Genomic DNA, 22,527 nt, shown 5'->3' on the forward strand with positions numbered 1-22,527 from the left:
AACCAGGCATTTATCTTAATACCCATAATTGCAATGAAAGACAAAATATTTTGAGACTCTGAAAAGAGACATACAGTATGTGAGTCTATGGGACGCTAATGTGTTAGTCTTTTTAATAAACTACAATGAGTCATTTAATGAACACAATTGGTTTTTGAGTAGGAAATAATTGAAAGTGCCTTAATGTAAACAGAAAACTACTGGTTGACTACAACTAAGCAGATTGCTTTATGTTTTTAAAGGTGATAAAGGGAGTACTTCTATAGTTTGATGCTAAATATTTATTATGTCCCCTGAAATGGGAGTGATTTTTTTGAGCTTAGTTGCCCTAAATATGATTGTCATAAATTTGATTTATACAAATTGTCAAAATAAATTACTCCTTGCTTCATATTTAAGTCCACACATTATATATTGATTCTTTCTGGCATTTTTGCAGATAATGAAATCACATTTTCTAAAAGATGAATGTGGCTGAGGTATTTGTTTCATGTTAAGGAAAAGTAACATTTATTGAACACCTATGACACTGCTGCATACTTTATACATAGTATCCATTTTAGCTCAGACTTTAAAGGACAGTTATACAGTGTTAACAAATAAATAAAAGTAATTTTTTTCAAAAATCACGTGTAGTATACTAAGACCTGCCAGTATTTAAGATGGATACAAGTGTTTCAAGAGATAATTTTTATTTCGAGAATGATTTAGAGAAGAAACCTTGATGTGACACACACATTCCAAAGGAACGTGGCAGTGGGAAGCACTCTAGCATTAAAATCTAGATCCATTCAGAAGAATTTTCCAAATGGATGATTGTTTTAGATTCCTTAATTTAGGCATAAAGTACATGGTCAATAAGTAATAAATGAAAGATAAGGCGATTAAAAGAAATATCTCTTTGAGCCTTGCGTTCTGGGTTCTTCACTGGATTATAATGAAGGTCACACAATGCCCTAAGTCAGAAAATGTGAGTACTTCTGAGAGACCTGGAAAAATCCTCAGTCATTAAAGGTGTCTGAGTTAAAATAGAATCTCTAATATAATTCTGTTTTTACAATGGTCTGTTCCGATGAAGGGCTGGCTATAATTCTAATAATTACAGGGTGGATAACTATTATTTGATATAATAATTTATTATTAAAATTATAATTGTGAAAATTTGAAACCACTGTAGATAGACACTTTTCTATGGAAAGATAATTGTAAATTCTAATTAAATAAAACAGGAATAATATTTGCGGAGGTCTTTTTATGCCAAGTCCTATACCAGGCATTTATCTACATTATCTCCTTTAACTTTTACAACAAACCTCATTCAAGAGTGCAGGAACTCCTCAAGGCAAACCACCAAGGGAATGGCAGAGAAGAGATTTGGAACCTTCTCTTCCAACCTCTGGTCTCTTCATTTTGGTTGATCTTCCAGAAGACCATGAGTGGAACTCTGTCTTATCAAAACTCCATTTAATAGCAGCAGAAGTTTGAACAAAAGAGCGAGATTTTGAATCTTGTAGATGGCTTTATGGTTAAGCATGCATAAATATTTAAGCCATGCCTTATGGTATATAAATGTGATCTGAATCATAAGTTTTAAAAATTGTATATCGGAATTATAAGTTTTAAAATCTGAAAGCATATGCTTTCAAAGTATGTTCACATTCAATATTTATTAGCGTTTATCTTACAGAAGGGGTGGCTGAAACAAATGAGATACAGTCTTTGTCCTAAAGTGGTTCTTTATAATTTAGGAATCTGAAATAGCTATAGATATTTAAAAAAAAAACAAACCTTGAATCATTTAGCTAGACCCTCTAATAAATCGGGCAGTGTGTATCCTGATTGTCAAACTGTTCTACCTTTCAGAATGCTGAATATTTTCAAGTAGAGCTTAAATTTGGGAAGTTAATACAATATTACATGTGACTAGTGAGTACGCCAAGGCTATCTAGTCAGTACCTACTTTGGACAGAGGAGAGTTAAAATGGAAGGGATAAATAAGAGAATTTTCCAAAATTCTTTAGAAATTTATGGGGAGAAAAAAATAGTTTAAGACTCAGAGGACATATTGGCAAATATATTTCAAATACTGTCCATTTGTAGAAATGATATTTAGGAAGTTTATGCTAATATGATGGCTTGCTTATTGTAGGTAGAAGCACTTATTTAATGTTTATTAATATTAAAACACCAAAGTTAGCTCCTTCTTTAGTCTGTTTTCAGATAAAGTTGGTCAACTGCTGCTATGCAGCCTCCTGAATTTTCTGGTAGATCTCCTGGGTTTAAAATGATGAGTGCCTACAGAGGCTACTTGTCCATGTTAGAAGAATGTGGAAAAGAGGTGAAGTGGATTTTAGCAGCATTAGTACCTAGAGAATAGTGAAACTAAGTAGAAATTAAAAGGACCTCTTTTTTTCTTTTGCTGTGTGTAAGACTAATCACTGATACTATTGAAAAGAAGAAGAATCAACTTATCTTACTTTTGCTTGAGAATATTTCAGTTCTAAGCTATCAGAGTTGTTTTGCTTTACCCTTTAATGATAAATTACTTCATTAAATATAATTTGGTTCCATTGTTTAATTTGTGAATTTAAAAATGCATTTACGAAAAGCATGCAGTTTCTGTTTTGCAAATTATTAATAATGACCTTACAAAAAAATTCCTAAATCTGTTCAACTCTTTTCTATTTGAAAAATTAAAAAACAAAGACATAATTTTCATGTTCTTTTTCCCTTTGGGATATTACATGTCCAACTGCATAGAAACGCAACTGTATTTTCACAGGAAGATGTCAAAATAACACATTTGGAGTAGGAAAGAAAGAATAAAGTGAACTGAGCAAGAATGAACTTTTAAGCCAATTCTGCCCTTCTTTAAAACCAAACATCCATGTTCTATTTATAGTGATCTGTAGATACAATATAGCTAGATGGGAAGTCAAGAATATTTAATTCTAGAAGGTTAGTAATCAGAGAGAACTAAGTAAAATATAATTCATAAACCTCAGAAGGTTTCCCAGGACAACATTGGCCTTTTTTCTACACTATCTTCAGGTTTTCCTGTATTGTCAAATTTTATTCTGTCACAAACTCTTAACATACTCTCTGACACAAAGGGAGTTTAATTAACTCCTAGGGATATGAAGAATAAGACATTCCTTTTGATCTCAAGGAACTTACTTTCCACTATGGAGAGTGGACTTGAAAACAAACTATTTAGCTGCCCTGTAACAAGTGCAGTGGCAGAAGAAAGCATTATATAAGGACCATAGTGGAGAATGCAATTAATTTTGTCTGCTGTAAAGATCGTAGAGGCTAGCAGTGCTTGAGGTCTTTAGATAGATTGGTTACTCACATCCTATGCCAGCAGACAAGCACAATCCCATTGAGTGCCAAACTCCTCTCTCTCATTCTTTATAATAATACATTTTTTACATTGTGTAATTCTTCCCTCAGTTGACTGACTTTTAGTAATAAAAGTCAAGTATCTCACTTAATTCTCATAATGATTCTCTTTTCTGAAAGAATTCAAAGTTTTTGACTTATTCTGGTATTCTCTCTCACTCTACTCTTCTCCCTTTACCTTTTATGTACAGGTGTTTATTGGCATATCATTATCTTTCTGCCAGGAAATTAAAACGAAAGACTTTTGTTTCATATCTCTGTCTTTTAGAACTTGGCATAGTGGTTTCAATCCAAAGGTTTACATCAGAATCACCTGTAAGATTTTTAAATATATACATGTTTAGACCCTGGTAAATTCTTGTTCAGTGGGCTGATGGGTGTCTCTTTTTAGACTCCTTTTTTTTTTTTTTTTGCATAGAGCTAGTGCTCAAAACTATGATGGGGTCATTCCAATTAAATGGAATCCTTTTGTTGATCTGTGTACTATTTGCAGATGAATGAAAATTGTATTAGGGGTTTTGAGACTCTGTAGTATTTTATTAAGTTTTCAAATGTTGGCAATTTTTAACAAAATGAAAAAAAAAAAGAAACTCCTGCTGTGTTTGACTTGTGGGTTATAAGAATGAAAGAAAACAAAAGGTGAGCTTATTTTTAAAGGTGAGCATAGTTGAGAGACAAAGTTTTATGTTGAAATGGATTTTTTTTAAGTTCTCAGCATAGCAATTTGTGTGTAAATTTACAAAATATGCATTCATTTTCACTTATACATATATTCTCATACTGATTTTCAAGTTATAAAATAAAAGTATCCCATGTGCTTGTTACATGTCTTATCTCTTAACGATAAAAATGCAGGAAGAAGACTGAGCTGCTTGTTTTTAGCAATTTACTACTTACGTGTTTTAAACAACAGGTTATGCAAGCACAGTTTGCTCAGGACAACAACCCAGATGCACAGACACTCCAGAAATTGGCAGAAAGGACAGGCTTGAGCAGACGTGTGATACAGGTGATTATTTTAATTTTTTTTTTTTTTAAGATTTTTTTAAGATAGTTATCGGATCTCCCTATGTTGCCCAGACTGATCTTGAACTCTTGAGCTTAAGTGATCTTCCCACCCCAGCCTCCCAAAGTAATGGGATTACAGGATGAGCCACTGTACCTGGTCACAGGTGATTAATTTAAAGGTCAGTCAAGAGAAACTAAAAGTTGTAATTGTGGTCTTTATAAGTATGCATTGTTTGTGTGTGTGTGTGTGTGTGTGTAGAAATGAGAAAACATTAATTTCTCGTTTTAAATCTTTTCCCATTCTAAATCATTTTTTTTAAAACCTAATAATTATCCTGCTTGGGCTAGGCTGCCATTTGTCAAATGACTCTTTTGCACCTCTTACTTCATTCAGTGCTCACAGCAGCCCTAAGATCCTCAGGCTAAAAAAGTTCCAAGCTAAATCTTGCTCTAAGGTCAGTGTATTTTCCTGCTTTTTCTATGATTGTGTGTGTGATGGGTGCTGATGGCCTTTACTAAAGATCCAGGGAGAGGTACTGGTGTGAACAAAGTAGAAGTGATGAATTAGTGCAAATTTATTGGAATGTAGAATTTATGTTTGGAAATAGTGGGAAATGAAATTGTTGAAGTTAGTGTTGGAGAGGCCCATGAATGCAGAGTTCTCTTCTGAGCAGGTAAAAGCCATGATAAGAGATTTTGGGAAGAAAGGGGTAGTGACAGCACATGGGAAGAATTGGAGTAGGGAGAGGTAGCAGCTTAGTTGGAATGTGGGAATGCCCAGCAAAGTAGTGTGATTTTGTTGTTGTTGTTTGTTTTTGAAAAGACACTTAACTGGGGTAGAATTCATTTGGGAAACTTTTTGAAACAGGGTCATGCTGTGGCCTAGGCTGGAGTGCAGTGGTGCAATCACAGCTCACTGCAGGGACCTCCTGGGCTTAGGTGATCCTTCCACCTTAGCCTCCCAATTAGCTGGGACCACAGATGAACACCACCATGCCTGGCTAATTTTTTAACTTTTGTAGAGACAGAGTTTCACCATGTTGCCCGGGCTGGTCTCAAACTTGTAGGCTCAAGCATTCCTCCTGCCTTGGCCTCCCAAAGTGCTGGAATTATTGGCAGTGAGCCACCATGCCCAGCTGTGAAACATTTTATTGACTGACCACTGATGCCAGATGATGGATGCTAGAGAGACAAGAAAGATTTGGTGACTGTAATGGAGAAGCAGAGAGGAGTCAAAGAGTCAATAACAGCCAGGCTCGATGGCTCACACCTGTAATCCTAGCACTTTGGAAGGGCAAGGCAAATAGGTTACTTGAGTCCAGGAGTTTGACAGCAATCTGGGCAACATGGCAAAACCCTGTCTCTACCAAAAAAAAAAAAAAAATTAGCCAGGCATGCTGGTGTGTACCTGCAGTCCCAGCTACTTAGGAGGCTGAGGTGGGAGGATCACCTAAGTCCCGGAGGTTGAAGCTGCAGTCAACCACGATAGCGCCACTGCACTCCAGCCTGGGTGATAGAGTGAGATCCTCTCTCAAAAAAGTCAGTGACTTGTAAATTTGAAGTCAAAGTAATCACAGGAATGGTGCCATTGACAGGAATGTGAAAGTCAAAAGAAAGCTGGATTGGAAATTGGGAGGGAAAGGATCCTTATAGTTGTGCTAATTATGCAGTGATGGTGGCAGTTGAGTATATAAACTGGTATTTGAAAGAATGAGCAGGACTCAAGCAAAGAGATCTAATGCCATGAATTTGGATAATATCCTTTAGAAAGACATCATGGGGTATAAAAGGTGTGAAAAGTGGGTTTTAGAGCAGGGTAAGAGGTTCTGTTTAAATGGGATGTAGTAGCAGCTAGAATTGAGGGAGGAGTCAGGTGGAGAAGAAGCATAGAGGCTGAAGAAGTGGGTGAATTCAAGAACAAGGTGGCAGCTGTGTCAAGATTATCAGAGAGATCAGGGAAATGGAAAATTATTTTATTTCATTTCATTTTTTATTGTATTTTCCCATACAGAGTCTCACTCTGTTGCCCAGGCTGGAGTGCAGTGGTGCCATCTCAGCTCACTGCAACTTCTGCCTCCTGGGTTCAAGCAATTGTCCTGCCTCGCGTCCCAAGTAGCTGGGATTACAGGTATATGCCACCACATCCAGCTAATTTTTGTATTTTTAGTAGAGATGGGGTTTCACCATGTTGACCAGGCTGTTCTCAAACTCGACCTTGTGGTCTACCTGCCTCAGCCTCCCCAAAGTGCTGAGATTACAGGCGTGAGCCACCATGCCCAGCTGGAAAATAATTTTAAATAACACTGGAAGTTCAAAAAATTAAAGGAATGAAAGCAAGTAACCATAAAAGACACGATGAAACTCAGGGAGGGGAAAGGTAAATGTCTTCATTGCACATATTATATTTCGTTTCTTAATTTGGGTGGTTGATACACAGGTATTTATTTTTCCATAGGCCTGAAATGTTTTGTAATTAACAAATCATCTGTACAAAGAGGCAGATCTGTACAAAAAGACCCGATGGTACTGCAGCTTCTCTAAAGACCTAGGGTTCCCAGTGTTTTAATTGACTGCAGGGTAATGAGGCTATCTTAGGAGACAATTTCTACCACCTCAGCACTTTTCAGATACCCAGATTATTGTGCTTATTTCAGGGTGCCAAATTTTAAGAAGGGACTATAAAGAACCAATCTGAAAAATATACTACCTTAAAGGCTACCAGGAGTGTGAAAGATTTAGATCATGCCATAATATTAAAGGAAGCAGGTATATTTATCTGGAGATAAAGCCAGGAGATGGTAAAGGAAAGTGTAATATGCAGAGTAGGCATCTTTAAATATTTGTGAAAGGCTTCCCTGCAATGGAATGTAGAAAAAGGCACCGGTGTTCACACATAATGAACTTTCTCATTATTGAAAGGCTACACAAATGACATGAACTACCAATGAAGATAGGGAATTTCCTACACCTGGGAGTGCAGTTTTCTTTGAGAAGTAGTTCAGACAATGGGGTAAAGGTTCCCTCTAATTTAAGACTCTATGTTCATGACAATAATAGCTTCAGGTAAGTCAGATGCATGACTGTTATGATTTATACTATTTTGAAGTTGGAAATAAGGAGAGTTTTGTTAAAGCTTTTCATATTTGAAGGACTAAGGATCACAGGCAGACACCTTTCATGTAATTTCCAGGTATTTACGTTACTAGTATTATGAGAAAGTTAACTTTGTCCTAAGCCCTACAATTTGGAGAATATATTTTGGATATTGGTTTTTAACATGTAAAGGTTGGATGTTAAATATTTTTGATATGATTCCAAAGGAAAGAGTACTAGCATGCATATGTGTATATTATTTGTATCTATCCATAGGTTTACTATATGTTATAACCCTTCAGAGTATTTTTTAAGAAGTAATTACTGTGATCTTAAATAGTAATCATACTTTCCCTCAGCCTTCTTCCTAGCATTGGGCACAATATTTTAGAAAGGTAAGAAAAATGAGTTTTTATTACTAGACCTCTTCTCAGTCTAATATGCAAACTAGGTCACCCAAAGATTAGGGGGAAACAGTGGTCTGGCACATGGAGAGTTTCACATGTCCTGGTTAGTAAGACATTTGTAATGAAGCAAAGTATAATTTTATCAAAGTCAAAGAATAAAGATGAGTGATTTTTCCCACACACACTGCATCCAGATACAATAGCTGTTCACATACTTTCAGATAAGTGAATTATTACTTTTATGTTGGATAGAGACAGAGTAAAATACTCCTATTTCTTCCAATTAGTGTACTGGGAATTCCCTTCCATACTAAGATTTACATCATTTTTTTATTGCCGCATATATTGAGCATAGTATAATTTATTTAGTTTCCCATTTTTCACTATCATAAAATGCTGCCATGAGCAACACTGTATATCTACCTTGCATGCTTGTTCAATAGTTTCCTTAGGATAAATTTCTGGAAGTGAGATTGTTAAGCCAAAAGATAAAACACTTGTAGGGCCTTTATACAAACATGAAATTTCTTTGCCTTCCAGAAAGTCTGTACAACTTTATTCTGCCAGGATTGTTGCATAAGTACACACATGACAATGTGGTTTGCTGCCTCCATCCCCCTGTCACCTACATCTGGCATTTCCCCCATGTTATCCCTCCCTGACCTCCCCAACTCCCGTTGTCCCTCCCTTTGCCCCCCGCAACAGACCCCAGCATGTGATGCTCCCCTCCCTGTGTCCAAGTGTTCTCATTGTTCAATACTTGCCTATGAATGAGAATATGCGGTGTTTAATTTTCAGTTCTTGTGTCAGTTTGCTGAGAATGATGGTTTCCAGATTCATCCTTGTCCCTACAAAGGACACAAACTCATCATTTTTTATGGCTGCATAGTATTCCATGGTGTATATGTGCCATGTTTTCCTTGGCCAGACTATCGTCGATGGGCATTTGGGTTGGTTCCAGGTCTTTGCTATTGTAAACAGTGCCATTATGAACATACGTGTGCATGTGTCTTTATAATAGAATGATTTATAATCCTTTGGATATATACCCAGTAATGGGATTGCTGGGTCAAATGGAATTTCTATTTCTAGGTCCTTGAGGAAGTGCCACACTGTCTTCCACAATGGTTGAACTAATTTACACTCCCACCAACAGTGTAAAAGTGTTCCTATTTCTCCACATCCTCTCCAGCATCTGTTGTCTCTAGATTTTTTAATGATTGCCATTCTAACTGGCATGAGGTGGTGTCTCAATGTGGTTTTGATTTGCATTTCTCTAATAATCAGTGATGATGAGCACTTTTTCATATGTTTATTGGCCCCATATATGTCTTCTTTTGAAAAGTGTTCATATCGTTTGCCCATTTTTGGGTGGGTTTGTTTTTTTCTTGTAAATCTGTTTTAGTTCTTTGTAGATTCTGGATATTAGCCCTTTGTCAGATGGGTAGATGGCAAAAATGTTTCCCCATTCTGTTGGTTGCTGGTTCACTCTAATGATTGTTGCTTTTGCTGTACAGAAGCTCTGGAGCTTAATTAGGTCCCATTTGTCTATTTTGGCTTTTGTTGCCAGTGCTTTTGGTGTTTTAGTTATGAAGTCCTTGCCTATGCCTATGTCCTGAATGGTTTTGCCTAGGTTTTCTTCTAGGGTTTTTGTGGCGTTAGGTCTTATGTTTAAGTCTTTAATCCATCTGTTAATTTTAGTGTAGGGTGTCAGGAAGGGGTCCATTTTCTGCTTTCTGCACACTGCTAGCCAGTTTTCCCAACACCATTTATTAAACAGGGAATCCTTTCCCCATTGCATTTGTCAGGTTTGTCAAAGATCAGATGGTTGTAGATGTGTGGCATTGCCTCCAGGGCCTCTGTTCTGTTCAATTGGTCTATATCTCTGTTTTGGTACCAGTACCATGCTGTTTTGATTACTGTAGCCTTGTAGTACAGTTTGAAATGAGGTAGCGTGATGCCTCCAGCTTTGTTCTTTTTGCTTAGGATTGTCTTGGCTATGTGAGCTCTCTTTTGGTTCCACATGAAGTTTAAGGTGGTTTTTCCCAGTTCTGTGAAGAAGGTCACTGGTAGCTTGATGGGGATAGCATTGAATCTGTAAATTACTTTGGGCAGTATGGCCATTTTCACAATATTGATTCTTCCTAACCATGAGCATGGAATGTTTCTCCATCTGTTTGTGTCCTGTCTTATTTCATTGAGCAGTGGTTTGTAGTTCTCCTTGAAGAGGTCCTTTACATTCTTTGTTAGTTGTATTCATAGGTATTTTCTCTTTGTAGCAATTGTGAATGGGAGTTTGCTCATGATTTGGCTCTCTGTTAGTGTGTTACTGGTATATAGAGATGCTTGTGATTTCTGCACATTGATTTTGTATCCTGAGACTTTGCTGAAGTTGCTTATCAGTTTAAGGAGATTTTGGGCTGAGGTGATAGGGTCTTCTAAATGTACAATCAAGTGGTCTGCAAATAGAGACAATTTGAATTCCTCCTTTTCTAATTGAATATCCTTTATTTATTTATTTATTTATTTATTTTTTCTTGCCTAATTGCTCTGGCTAGAACTTCCAATACTATATTGAATAGGAGTGGTGAGAGAGGGCATCCTTGTCTAGTGCCACATTTCAAAGAGAATGCTTCCAGTTTTTGCCCATTCAGTATGATATTAGCTGTAGGTTTGTTGTAAATAGCTTTTATTGTTTTGAGATATGTTCCTTTGATATGTAGTTTATTGAGAGTTTTTAGCATAAAGGACTGTTGAATTTTGTTGAAGGCCTTTTCTGCATCTATTGAGATAATCATGTGGTTTTTGTCTTTGGTTCTGTTCATGTGGTGAATTACATTTATAGACTTCTGTATGTTGAACCAGCCTTGCATCCCTGGGATGAAGCCTACTTGATCATGATGGATAAGCTTTTTGATGTGCTGTTGCAATCGGTTTGCCAGTATTTTATTTAAGATTTTTGCATCTATATTCTTCATGGATATTGGCCTGAAGTTTTCTTTTTTTGTTGAGTCTCGGCCAGGTTTTGGTGTCAGGATGATGTTGGTCTCATAAAATGATTTGTGAAGGATTCCCTTTTTGGATTGTTTGGAATAGTTTCAGGAGTGGTACCAGCTCCTCTTTGTATGTCTGGTAGAATTCAGCTGTGAACCCGTCTGGATCTGGACTTTTTTTGGCTGGTAGGCTATTAATTGCTGCCTCAACTTCAGCCCTTGTTATTGGTCTATTCAAGGTTTCAACTTCTTCCTGGTTTAGGCTTGGGAGAGTGCAAGTGTCCAAGAATTTATCCATTTCTTCCAGGTTTACTGGTTTATGTGCATAGAGTTGTTTGTAGTAATCTCTGATTGTAGTTTGTATTTCTGTGTAATCAGTGGTGATATCCCCTTTATTGTTTTTTATTGCATCTATTTGATTCTTCTCCCTTTTCTTTTTTATTAATCTGGCTAGCAGTCTATTTTGTTGATCTTTTCAAAAAGCCAGCTCCTGGAGTTACTGATTTTTTTTTTTTTGAAGGGTTTTTTATTTGTCTCTGTCTCCTTCAGTTCTGCTCTGATCTTAGTTATTTCTTATCTTCTGCTAGCTTTTGAGTTTTTTTGATCTTACTCCTCTAGCTCTTTCAATTTTGACGATAGAGTGTCAGTTTTAGATCTTTCCTCGCTTGTCATGTGGGCATTTATTGCTATGAATTTCCCTCTAGACACTGCTTTAAATGTGTCCCAGAGATTCTGGTATGTTGTGTCTTTATTCTCATTGGTTTCAAAGAGCATCTTTATTTCTGCCTTCATTTCATTGTTTATCCAGTTGACATCCAGGAGCCAGTTGTTCAGTTTCCATGAAGCTGTGTGGTTCTGAGTTAGTTTCTTAATTCTGAGTTCTAATTTGATTGCCCTGTGGTCTGAGAGATTGTTTGTTATGATTTCCGTTCTTTTGCATTTGCTGAGGAGTGATTTACTTCCAATTATGTGATCAGTTTTAGAGTAGGTGCAATGCAGTGCTGAGAAGAATGTATATTCTGTGGATTTGGGGTGGAGATTTCTGTAGATGTCTATTAGGTCCACTTGGTTCAGATCTGAGTTCAAGTCCTGGATATCCTTTTTAATTTTCTGTCTCATTGATCTGTCTAATATTGACAGTGGAGTGTTAAAGTCTCCCACTATTATTGTGTGGGAGTCTAAGTCTCTTTGTAGGACATTAAGAACTTGCTTTATGTACCTGGGTGCTCCTGTATTGGGTGCGTATATATTTAGGATCCTTAGATCTTCTTGATACATTGATCCTTTTACCATTATGTAATGCCCTTCTTTGTCTCTTTTGATCTTTGTTGGTTTAAAGTCCATTTTATCAGAGACTAGGATTGCAACTCCTGCTTTTGCTTTTTATTTGATCTCCATTTGCTTGAGAAATCTTCCTCCATCCCTTTATTTTGAGCCGACGTGTGTCCTTGCATGTGAGATGGGTTTCCTGAATACAGCACACCAATGGGTGTTGACTTTTTATCCAATTTGCCAGTCTGTGTCTTTAGATTGGGGCATTTAGCCCATTTACAAAGGTTAATATTGTTATGTGTGAATTTGATCCTGCTATTTTGATGCTAGCTGGATGTTTTGCTCGTTAGTTTATGCATTTTTTTCATTGTGTTGATGGTCTTTACCAGTTGGTACATTTTTGGAGTGCCTGGTACTGGTTGTTCCTTTCTTTGCTTAGTGCTTCTTTCAGGAGCTCTTGTAAGGCAGGCCCGGTGATGGTGAAATCTCTCAGCAATTTCTTGTCCATAAAGGATTCTCTTTCTCCTTCGCTTATGAAGCTTAGTTTGGCAGGATATGAAATTCTGGGTTTAAAGTTATTTTCTTTAAGGATGTTGAATATTGGCCCCCACTCTCTTCTGGCTTGTAGGGTTTCTGCAGAGATATCCGCTGTGAGTCTGATGGGCTTCCCTTTGTGGGTAACCCAACCTTTCTCTCTGGCTGCCCTTAGCATTTTTTCCTTCATTTCAACCCTGGTGAATCTGATGATTATGTGCCTTGGGGTTGCTCTTCTTGAGGAATATGTTTGTGGTGTTCTCTGTATTTCCTGGACTTGAATGGTGGCCTGGCTTGCTAGGTTGGGGAAGTTCTCCTGGATAATATCCTGAAGAGTATTTTCCAGCTTGGATTCATTCTCTCTGTCACATTCAGCTACACCTATCAAATGTAGATTAGGTCTTTTCACATAATCCCTTATTTATTGGGGGCTTTGTTCATTTTTCACTCTTTTTTCTCTATTCTTGCCTTCTCGTTTTATTTCATTGAGTTGATCTTCAATCTCTGATATCCTTTCTTCTGCTTGGTCGATTCAGCTATTGAAACTTGTATATGCTTTACGAAGTTCTAGCGCTGTGTTTTTCAGCTCCATCAAGTAGTTTATATTCTTCTGTAAGCTGTTTATTCTAGTTAGCATCTCCTCTAACCCTTTTTCTAGGTTCTTAGTTTCTTTGCAATGGGTTAGCACATGTTCTTTTAGCTCTGAGATGTTTATTATTACCCACCTTCTGAAGCCTCTTTCTGTCAATTCATCAGATTCATTCTCTATCCATCTTTGATCCCTAGCTGGTGAGGAGTTGGGATCCTTTGGAGGAGGAGAGGCATTCTGGTTTTTTATGTTTTCATCCTTTTTTTGCTGGTTTCTTCCCATATTAGTGACTTTATCTACCTGTGGTCTTTGTAGTTGGTGACTTTCGGATGGGGTCTCTGAGTGGACATCCTTTTTGTTAATGATGAAGTTATTTCTTTCTGTTTTTTTCATTTTCCTTCTAACTGTCAGGCCCCTCTGCTGCCGGACTGCTGGAGGTCCACTGCAGACCCTGATTGCCTGGGGATCACCTGCGGGGGATGCAGAACAGTATGAGTTGCTGCCAGTTTCTTCTTCTATTATCTTCATCCCAGAAGGGTACCTGCCAGATGTTTTCCTGAGCTCTCCTTTATGAGGTGTCTCTTTGGGCATATGGGGGTTGGAGACAGCTTGAGGAGACAGTCAGTCCGTTATGAAAGCTCAGGTGCTGTGCTGAGAGCTCCGTTGTTCCGTGCAGAGCTGCTGGGCAGGTACTTTTTAAGTCTGCTGCGGCAGAACCCATAACCACCTCTTTTACCAGGTGCTCTGGCCTAGGAAGGTCGGCTTTATTTATGAGTTCTTGTCATACTGCTGCCTTTTTTCATAGATGCCCTGCCCCACACGGAGTAGTCTAGTCACAGTCTGCCAGCAGAGGTGTTGCTGAGCTGCCACAGGCTCTGTCTAGCTGCTGTGTGAACTGCCTTGGTATTGGTGGACTGCCTCATTATTGGTGGACTGCCTTGGTAGTGGTGGTTGCCCTTCCCCGCACTGAGCAGGAGCCTTCTAGGTCCAGCTGTGCTTGCTGTGAAACTCTCAATCCAGAGGGTTTCAGATTGCTTGTTTTGTGAGGGTGGTACCCACTGAGCCAGATTGCCTGGCTCCCTGTCTCTGCCCCCTCCCTTTCAGTTGAATGGGCAGCTCTGTCTCCCAGGCCTTCCAGGCACCAGTTGAAATGGCTGCCCAGATTTGTGTGAGTTTCTGTGCGCCAACTCGGCACCAGCTGAAATCGCCATGCTGAAAACTCATGGCGCTTTTTGGCTGGGGAATCTCCTGGTCTGCGGGCAGTGAAAATTTGTTGGGAAATGTGGTGGGCACTCACCCTCTGCGTTGTTTTTGCTGGGAACTGCCCTCCGGAGCTGTTCCTATTTGGCCGTCTTGGATCCTCCAACCAAGACCATATGTTTTTACTCACTTTTCTGTTGGGTTATTGTCTCTTTATCTTACTTAATACCATGTTAAACTTCATAGTTCATCAATTTCCTTTTTAGTTTTTCCATACAGAACTTTAATATTTCTGTGTGTTTTAATCTCTCAGTCTTTTGATAGTTTTGGCCTTTCTTATGCTTCCCTATCTAGAGAGTATTTCAATGTTGCCTTTTGTTTTCTTAAACTTTTATTGTTTCAATTATTTACACCTAAACTTCAATTTATCTGGCTTGATTCCAAGGGAGATAGGGATTTATCTGTTTTTTTTCCTCTCTTTCAAATGATAAACTGTTGGTTTTCCCTAAACCAGTGAACCATGCTTTCCAAATAAAATCCTGTCTTTGTCGTATACAAAATTATTATATTTGGCTTTTTGTCTGGGCTTTCTGAAGGATTCATTCTATGCATTAGTATTTTTCTTTTCCAGTATATCTACATGGCCTGATTTCAGCTTAGTTTATGGTTCAGAACTCAAAAAATTTAAAGTAGTTACTCAGGAAATTTTAACTCTTATTGGAGGTTTGCAAAGCAGAAGGAGGAAATTTTGTCAGTGAAGGGAGTCAAGAGGACTTGTATTTGATTCTGATGCTGGGTAGCATTCATGCCAGAAGCAATTTTCTGATGGCTGGAACCTTCATATTTTTGCTCTACCAGTTACATGACACCTTGCATTTGCAGACCTCTCTCTGCTTGATTACCTCTGGATGATCTTTCCAAGAAAGCTGCTTATTCAGTATTAAGATAGTTATTCTGCTGTTTATATAATAATTTCTTCATGTTTATTTACAAAGTTTGAGTTTTTTGAATCAAAAGATGGTGTTTCTGTTGTTTTACAACTGCTTAGGTTCCATTCAATATATAATTTATTGGAGACAAAAAGATACTTTGAAGAAACTCTGGGAACCATAATGAAACATGTTTTAGGTTGTATGTAATCCTCTGGCATATGTGTCTTCTAGGTACCATAAGGGAAAAAGGCAGATGGCAGCAGTTCCCCCTTACACACTGGAGAATATTTGAGTAGTGTCGTCTTGTTTGGGTGAGGCTAGTGTTAGTAGTGACATCTATTGCTCCAGAGCCTATGGGCAGAACTGGAGTTTTGGGGCCTCTGAGTCTCTCTAACACTCCAGAGAATAGGGATGTATGGAGGCTGTGACTTCCCACTCATTTTCCTTAATACATGTCTAAGTCTTGTCCCAGAAACCTTCCTTAGGTGTTGCTTTTCAGCCACCTGCTCAAGGCTATGTATACCACTAAGTTATTAATTTTCTTTCTTTTAGTTTTAATCACTCTTGAGAGTACACTTTGCCAACCTTCTATTTTTGAGTGCCAGGTGCAGGGTGTGTTTTTGAAGCTAGGCCAGGTTTTTCTTATAAATTGCAGCTTCCTTTTGTTCCACGTTAATTAGCCCTGATTCCCTTGTGCCATCAAGGCCCTATCACCAGCCTTGAACAGACTTACGCCCCTGGTGTTTCCGTGGCTTTATATCCCCAAAATATTCTTATGCTAAGTTTTTATCCCTTCACCTCTCTTTCCTCTCATGACAGAATTGTTTGGAGTGATGGAAAATAAGTGATACAGTATTTTAATAAAGTAACACTCTATGGTCAAGTTTTGTCATCTGGCAGGGAATTCAAACACAGGCATATTAGTTACTGGAAGCATTCTGGGCAGTCTAGACTTAACTTGCCCTGACCTGGATGTAAAGTTCCACTTGCCCTGAATTTGCTTTCTTTATTTCTGTAGTAGAGTGGACAGCAGGGTGGTTAGAACTTTACATTTTGTGAACTCTCACCAGTGGATGTGTTTGTCTATAATTCCACTTAAATATTATGAGTTTTTTCTTATTATAGACCTGACCCTAACATGCTTCTTCAAGAATAGCCTATGTATTCACCAAGAGAAATTGAACTCAGCAGGTTAAAATGTGACTGGAATAACTGAATCAAGAGGTTTGTAGAAAGGTTTTTCTCAGTAGGGATTTTAGTCATTTGAACAAGGATTTGAAACAAGTCCAGCAGGTGTCTAAGAACACATTTAGTAGCCTTTTTTTTTTTTTTAAGTTCTGATTAAGAGAGATTTTTCTGCTTTTCTTTTTGTCCTAAATGCCAGTAGTAAAACCAAGGAGATTTCTCTGGAATTCTTGAGGCCTTTCCCCGCCTTTTCTGTGGAAGATGCTGTTTTAGTATAAAATTGGCTTTTATTTTTATTTTTTAAAATTAATAGAGTTTTTGGGTATTTTTTTGTTTTGGCTTTTGTTTTATTTTTGAATGGATACAAAATATCCATCGCCCAGGCTAGAATACAGTGGCACGAAATTGGCTCACTGAAACCTCCACGTCCTGGGCTCACTTGATTCTCCTGCCTCAGCCTCCCGAGTAGCTGGGATTACAGCCACCACGCCCAGCTAACTTTTGTATTTTCAGTAGAGATGGGGTTTCACCATGTTGACTAGGCTGGTATCCAACTCCTGACCTCAGGTGATCTGCCTGCCTTGGCCTCCCAAAGTGCCGGGATTACAGGCATGAGCTACAGCACCCAGCCAAATCTAATAGAGGTTAATAATTGCATTTAAGGGGTAACCTTAAGATTTGACCAACTCAAATTCAACAGACCAGAATCCCTTAAGCAATCAGTCCCCTTTCCCACTTAAATAGAATTGGCTTTTAGGTAAATCAGCAGAGAGCTATCACCCGAGCAAGAAAAATGACCATTGTTATTTGGACCAAAATGTTTCTTTTGTATAGAACTTTTAAAAAAGCCTATTTACATTTATGCTGTGCTTGTGTGGTAGTGTGATTGAGGTCACATTCATTTTTAAACTGAGTTGGTAATGTCTCAGAAGCTGGTGTGTGACCTACCTACTTCCATTGCTTTTCTCCCTTCTCAGGTGTGGTTTCAGAATTGTAGAGCACGCCACAAGAAACACGTCAGTCCTAATCACTCCTCCTCTGCCCCAGTCACAGCAGTCCCACCCTCCAGGCTGTCTCCACCCATGTTAGAAGAAATGGCTTATTCTGCCTACGTGCCCCAAGATGGAACAATGTTAACTGCGCTGCATAGTTATATGGATGGTAGGTATCCCAACATTTAACAAATGTCTCCCAAGCAATCAACAACTGGTAACTTCTAATATTAGATTATTGATACAATTCACATTTTGAAATATTACCTCAGTAGTAGCTGAAAAATATTGTGGGGGGTACAGTAGAGAGCAAAATTATCCAAACATTTTATTTCTGTGATTACATTTTAAGAAAGAAGTTTAATACTCACTTTGCAGCTAAGTTGTAAATATTGATAATGACTCTTAATGCTTGATTTTTACTCAGAAATTTTTTTGTTTTTACCAATATGTGTTTAAATACTTTATTATGATCAGAGCAAGTGTTCACACTCAGATCTTTAGATGGGAGTTTAATAAGTTTTGCTACAGAAAATTTTTTTAATTGAAGCAAATCATACATTTAGAAGAGTGCATATGTAATAACCATACAGCTTGATGAATTAATAAAATGACTGTATCCATATAGATACTGCCCAAAAAAAGTAGCAGCCATAATTAGCGTTTCAGAAGCCTCTCTTATGCCTTTTTCTAATTATTGTCCTTTTCTCCCAAAGTAACATAGCACTGACATCTAAAACCATCTTTTAGTTTTGCCCTTTTTTGAACCATACAGAATGTATTATGTGTCTCACTTCTTTCAATTACATTGTGAGATTCACCTATATTATTGTGAGAGTCAGTTATTTGTTTTCATTGTTGTACAGAAATCCACTGTGGGAATATACCACAGTTTTTCTATTTCCTAGTTGATAGACATTTGTGTTTCTTCCAATTTGTGCTTTCATGAATATGCTGCTATGGACTTTGTTGTACATGCCTTCTGTGCACATTAATTCACATTTCTATTAGATATGTACCTGGTGGCACATGAGGTCATGAGCTACGTGTATGCTCAACTTCAGTCCTTCTGACAAGCAGTATTTCATAGTGGTTGAACCAGTTTACACCGTGACCAGCAGCAAGGTTCAAGGTATACCAACACTTGGTATGGTATAACTTCCTAATGTTAGCAAATTTGATGATAGTGTAGTGCAATCTTATTTTAATTTGCCTTTCCCTGATGACTGAGAATTTTTTCATCAGGCATTTGTATATTCTCTTTTGTGAAGAGTTGTACAAGTCTTTTTGTCTATTGACCTACTGGCTTGTCTTTATTATTTATTTAAATTGATTTGCCTTAGTTCTTGGTATAATCTGCATATAAAGCTTTTTGATAATTATATGTGCTTAGAATATTTTCTCCTACTCAGTAGGTTGGCTTTTTCTACTCTTAATGGAATGTCTCATTTAGCACAAGTTCCTAATTTTAATGTAGTTTATTTCATACTTCCTTCATGAGCAGTCCTTTTTTTGGTGACATATGAAAGAAATTGTTTCTACTCAAAGATAATGAAGATATATCTTTTATGATATCATGTAGAAACTTTGTTTTATCTTTGATGTGTAGATTTACAATTCATTTGGAATTGAATTTTGTGTGCAGTGTGAGATAGGAAGTGAAACTTTTTTGTTATGTTGATGAAAATAGAAAATTTCAAGCTTCTCTGTACAGACACATTTGCCATAAATCTAGTGTCCCCATGTTGTGTCAATTTTTGTACTTTGTTTTATTGGTCTATTCATTTTTGTGTTGCTACCTAACCATTCTTATCATGCTAGGTCTATAATTCTTAATATCTGATAATACAATTCTTCCTATTTTGTTGTTATTCAAGTTTGTATTGCCCATTCTTGGCCCTTTGTATTTTTGTAAAATTCACCTACTTGTCAATTTCCACCCCAAAAGGGAAAGCAATTAAGATCTTGATACAGTCTATTACAGCAAATATATTGATCAATTTTAGGAAACTGCCATCTTAACAGTATTCCATACCATGAACTTTAGTATGTCTTTGCATTTATTTAGATCATCTTTAAATTGTCTCTTATGATTTAGAGTTTTCTGTTTATTAATCTTGCACATCTTCTGTTAAGTTTATCTCTAAGTATTTCTTTTGATTCAGTTGTAAGTGGTATTTTCTCTATATGTAGAAATTTGGGTTGTTAGTTATTTTCTTTCAGCACTTTGAAGATATAATTACCTTGTCTTCTGATTTTCATTGTTTGTTTTGCATATGGATAGCTAGTTAACCTGGACCCATTTATTGGTAAAGTCGGATATTGACCTTCTTGCTCCCTTGAAAATAAATCTTTTTTCCTCAACTTTTCTCTTTGTGTTAGTCTTGTAAAAGTTTTATCATACTGTGCCTAGGTGTGCTTTTTGAATATGTAGTTTGATGTCTTTCATTATGGAAAACTCTCAGCTTTTGTCTCCTTAAATATTGTTTCTGCTCCTATGAAAAAATTTTCATGTTTTCTTTTGAACTATTTTTCTAGTTCACTAATACGCTCTGTATCTAATATCCTGTAAAAAAAATCATCCACTAAGTTCTTAATTTTATTTGTTTTTGTTTTAAGGTTTCCATTTATATGCTGAAATCATCCATTTTGTCACTTTATCCTTATTTAAATTGTTATACTAATTATAGTGATACTAAAGTTCATGTCTAATAACTGCAATATATGGATATTTGGTGGGTCTATTTTGTTTTTTCTCTTTATTTTCTTTCAAGTCATGTCTTGTTATTTGTCTTGTTATTTGCTATTACATTTCAGATGTTGGATATGAAAAACTAAAAATAATTTGAGGCTTTGAATGATAATCTTCCACTAGAGAAGATTAGTTTTACTCCCAGAAAGTCAGGACAAGGTGAAATCAACTTAATCCAATCAGGCACCAATCCTTAGGAGGGCTGGTATATTTTTGTTTTACTATTCCTTGGATTTAGCCCTTTGGAATCACAAATGAATCCCTGTTTTGTTTTCTTTTGTTGTTTTTAACTAGGGCTTCTCCTTCTCAGCGGGCCCTGCTCTTTAATTTTCTCACCACTCTGCCAAAGTCTAACTTCTGAATGCTCTGCTAAACTTCTCAGCCTATCAGACATTTGTTTTGTTTTAAATTGTCATTATCCTTGTGGGAGAAAAAGCATCCTTATTTTCTTTCCCTTCATTCTGGGACTTGACTTTGTAAGTTCTCACTACTTAAGTGTCTTTCAGATGCCTTCAAACAGACTTTTTAAAGTTTTATCCAGATTTCCTAGATGGTCTCAGAGAAAGATTTGGTTTGAAGCAACATAGCCCTTGCTGAAAGCAGAAACTTCATTTTAAGTTTTGGTTTAGTAAAAAATCGGAGCCTGTACCATTGTTGCCATTTACTTATACTAGCATTAAAATTGATTGTGTTCACATGAAAGACAGTAGTGTTGCCTGAGTCCAGTGTGTTTTGATGTATGCCTAGGGAGGAGGTAATTAAACATTAATGAAAGAAACTTGAGGAAGATTGTCCTATACAAACACCTTCATGAGAAAGCCAGCAGCATCTCTGAAGATGAACCCATCTCTTTCTAGCTGTAGGGTGAAGTGCAGTGAATGGGGTATGGATGGAGGACATTAAAGTGACAAAATATTGTGGCCTCAAATAAAGATCTGGGGGGTAAATCTGTTCCTAGACTCTTACTATGCTAAATAAGTTAATGCTCCGGCTGAGGTCAGTGGAATGAGTGTAGCTTGGTGCCCTCAGCTACAGTGAGTGATGAAAACATTGCTTTGGATTGTTTTTGTTTGTTTATAAATCAGTTTTATGCACTCTACAAAACTGATCCACAAATTTCTTTCTATTTTGTAGCTCATTCACCAACAACTCTTGGACTCCAGCCCTTGTTACCCCATTCAATGACACAACTGCCAATAAGTCATACCTAATTCTTTTTTCAGGGATAGAATTGATTAAGGATATAAATTTGTCATTTATTATGTGTAAAATACCATTGAAAAGATATTACTGTTAATTTTTTATTTAACACCTAAAGCATTTCCAACATCACTTTGCTGCCCAGGTATGTATCTGTAGTTGGCCTGCAAGACACTTTTATTGATTCTTCATTTTTGTAAAACTTATGTTTACAAGAAGAAAACAAATCAAAACATTTTTTGTATTGTCTGGAAATAGTTCACTCTAGTGTATATCTGTTAATTTATTTGTCATCAAAAGAGCACTTTGCCTAAAAGAAAGGACTGACAAGTGTGCAAAATGTTTACAATCTTTTGTGAAATTGTAGTTTATCATTAGTTTGTATCTGTAAGTTATTGTTATAAATATTACCTGTATTTTTTGTTATATACAACTTTATACTTTAAAGCTTGTATCTGTGAATTTGCAACTGAAATTTATTTTGCCAATGTTTTCTGAATGAACTGAATAAAGCTTCTGTTGTAGCATGCCGTGCAAACACATTATTGTGTTTGTGGTTGATGAGTTATGGCTGTAAATAACACTATAGTTTAATAAGCCCACCATTCTGAGTTTATTAAACATTTTCCATTCTTGTGAAAATTTCAACCAATTTGTCCTTTTTGTGTGTTTTCAGCAGTAAAGTTGACTTTAGTCTCTTTAAAATCTAACAACTAATAATTTTTAAAAGTATTGTGTTTTGAGCTGTGTTGTATGAGTACATTTGAGTAGTAAACTTACTCAACAAAAGAATACATTAAAATTGATTTGGCAAAAATTCTCTTTTAGGCCAGCTAATAAAATCAGTGTGGAAGAGAAGGCAGAATGCATTTCAGAATGGCCTTTGGAGGGTATTAAGAGCCAGAAATGAAATATGGGCCATAATATATTTCTTTAGGAGTGAAAAAGGAGAACTAAAAGTATCTGAA

The 22,527-nt window shown here is 36.9% G+C and overlaps 1 protein-coding gene across 3 annotated transcripts in view; it reads left to right on the plus strand.

Moving 5' to 3' along the window:
• Positions 1-22,207, plus strand: part of LHX8 (LIM homeobox 8) — a 35,722-nt gene extending 13,515 nt beyond the window's left edge. For 2 of the 3 annotated variants that reach the window (XM_012442466.1, XM_012442465.1), the window contains exons 7-9: positions 4,316-4,411; positions 17,593-17,776; positions 21,494-21,570. In XM_012442466.1, coding sequence (XP_012297889.1) covers positions 4,316-4,411; positions 17,593-17,776; positions 21,494-21,570 — 357 coding nt within the window. Of the gene's footprint in view, positions 1-4,315; positions 4,412-17,592; positions 17,777-21,493 lie in introns of all 3 variants that reach the window. The other variant, XM_012442467.2, reaches the window with a different exon arrangement.
• Positions 22,208-22,527: the final 320 nt, after the last annotated feature.

Source organism: Aotus nancymaae, unplaced genomic scaffold, assembly GCF_030222135.1.
Source record: "Aotus nancymaae isolate 86718 unplaced genomic scaffold, 86718_ANA_hifiasm-v0.15.2.pri h1tg000007l, whole genome shotgun sequence".
Lineage (NCBI taxonomy): Eukaryota > Metazoa > Chordata > Mammalia > Primates > Aotidae > Aotus > Aotus nancymaae.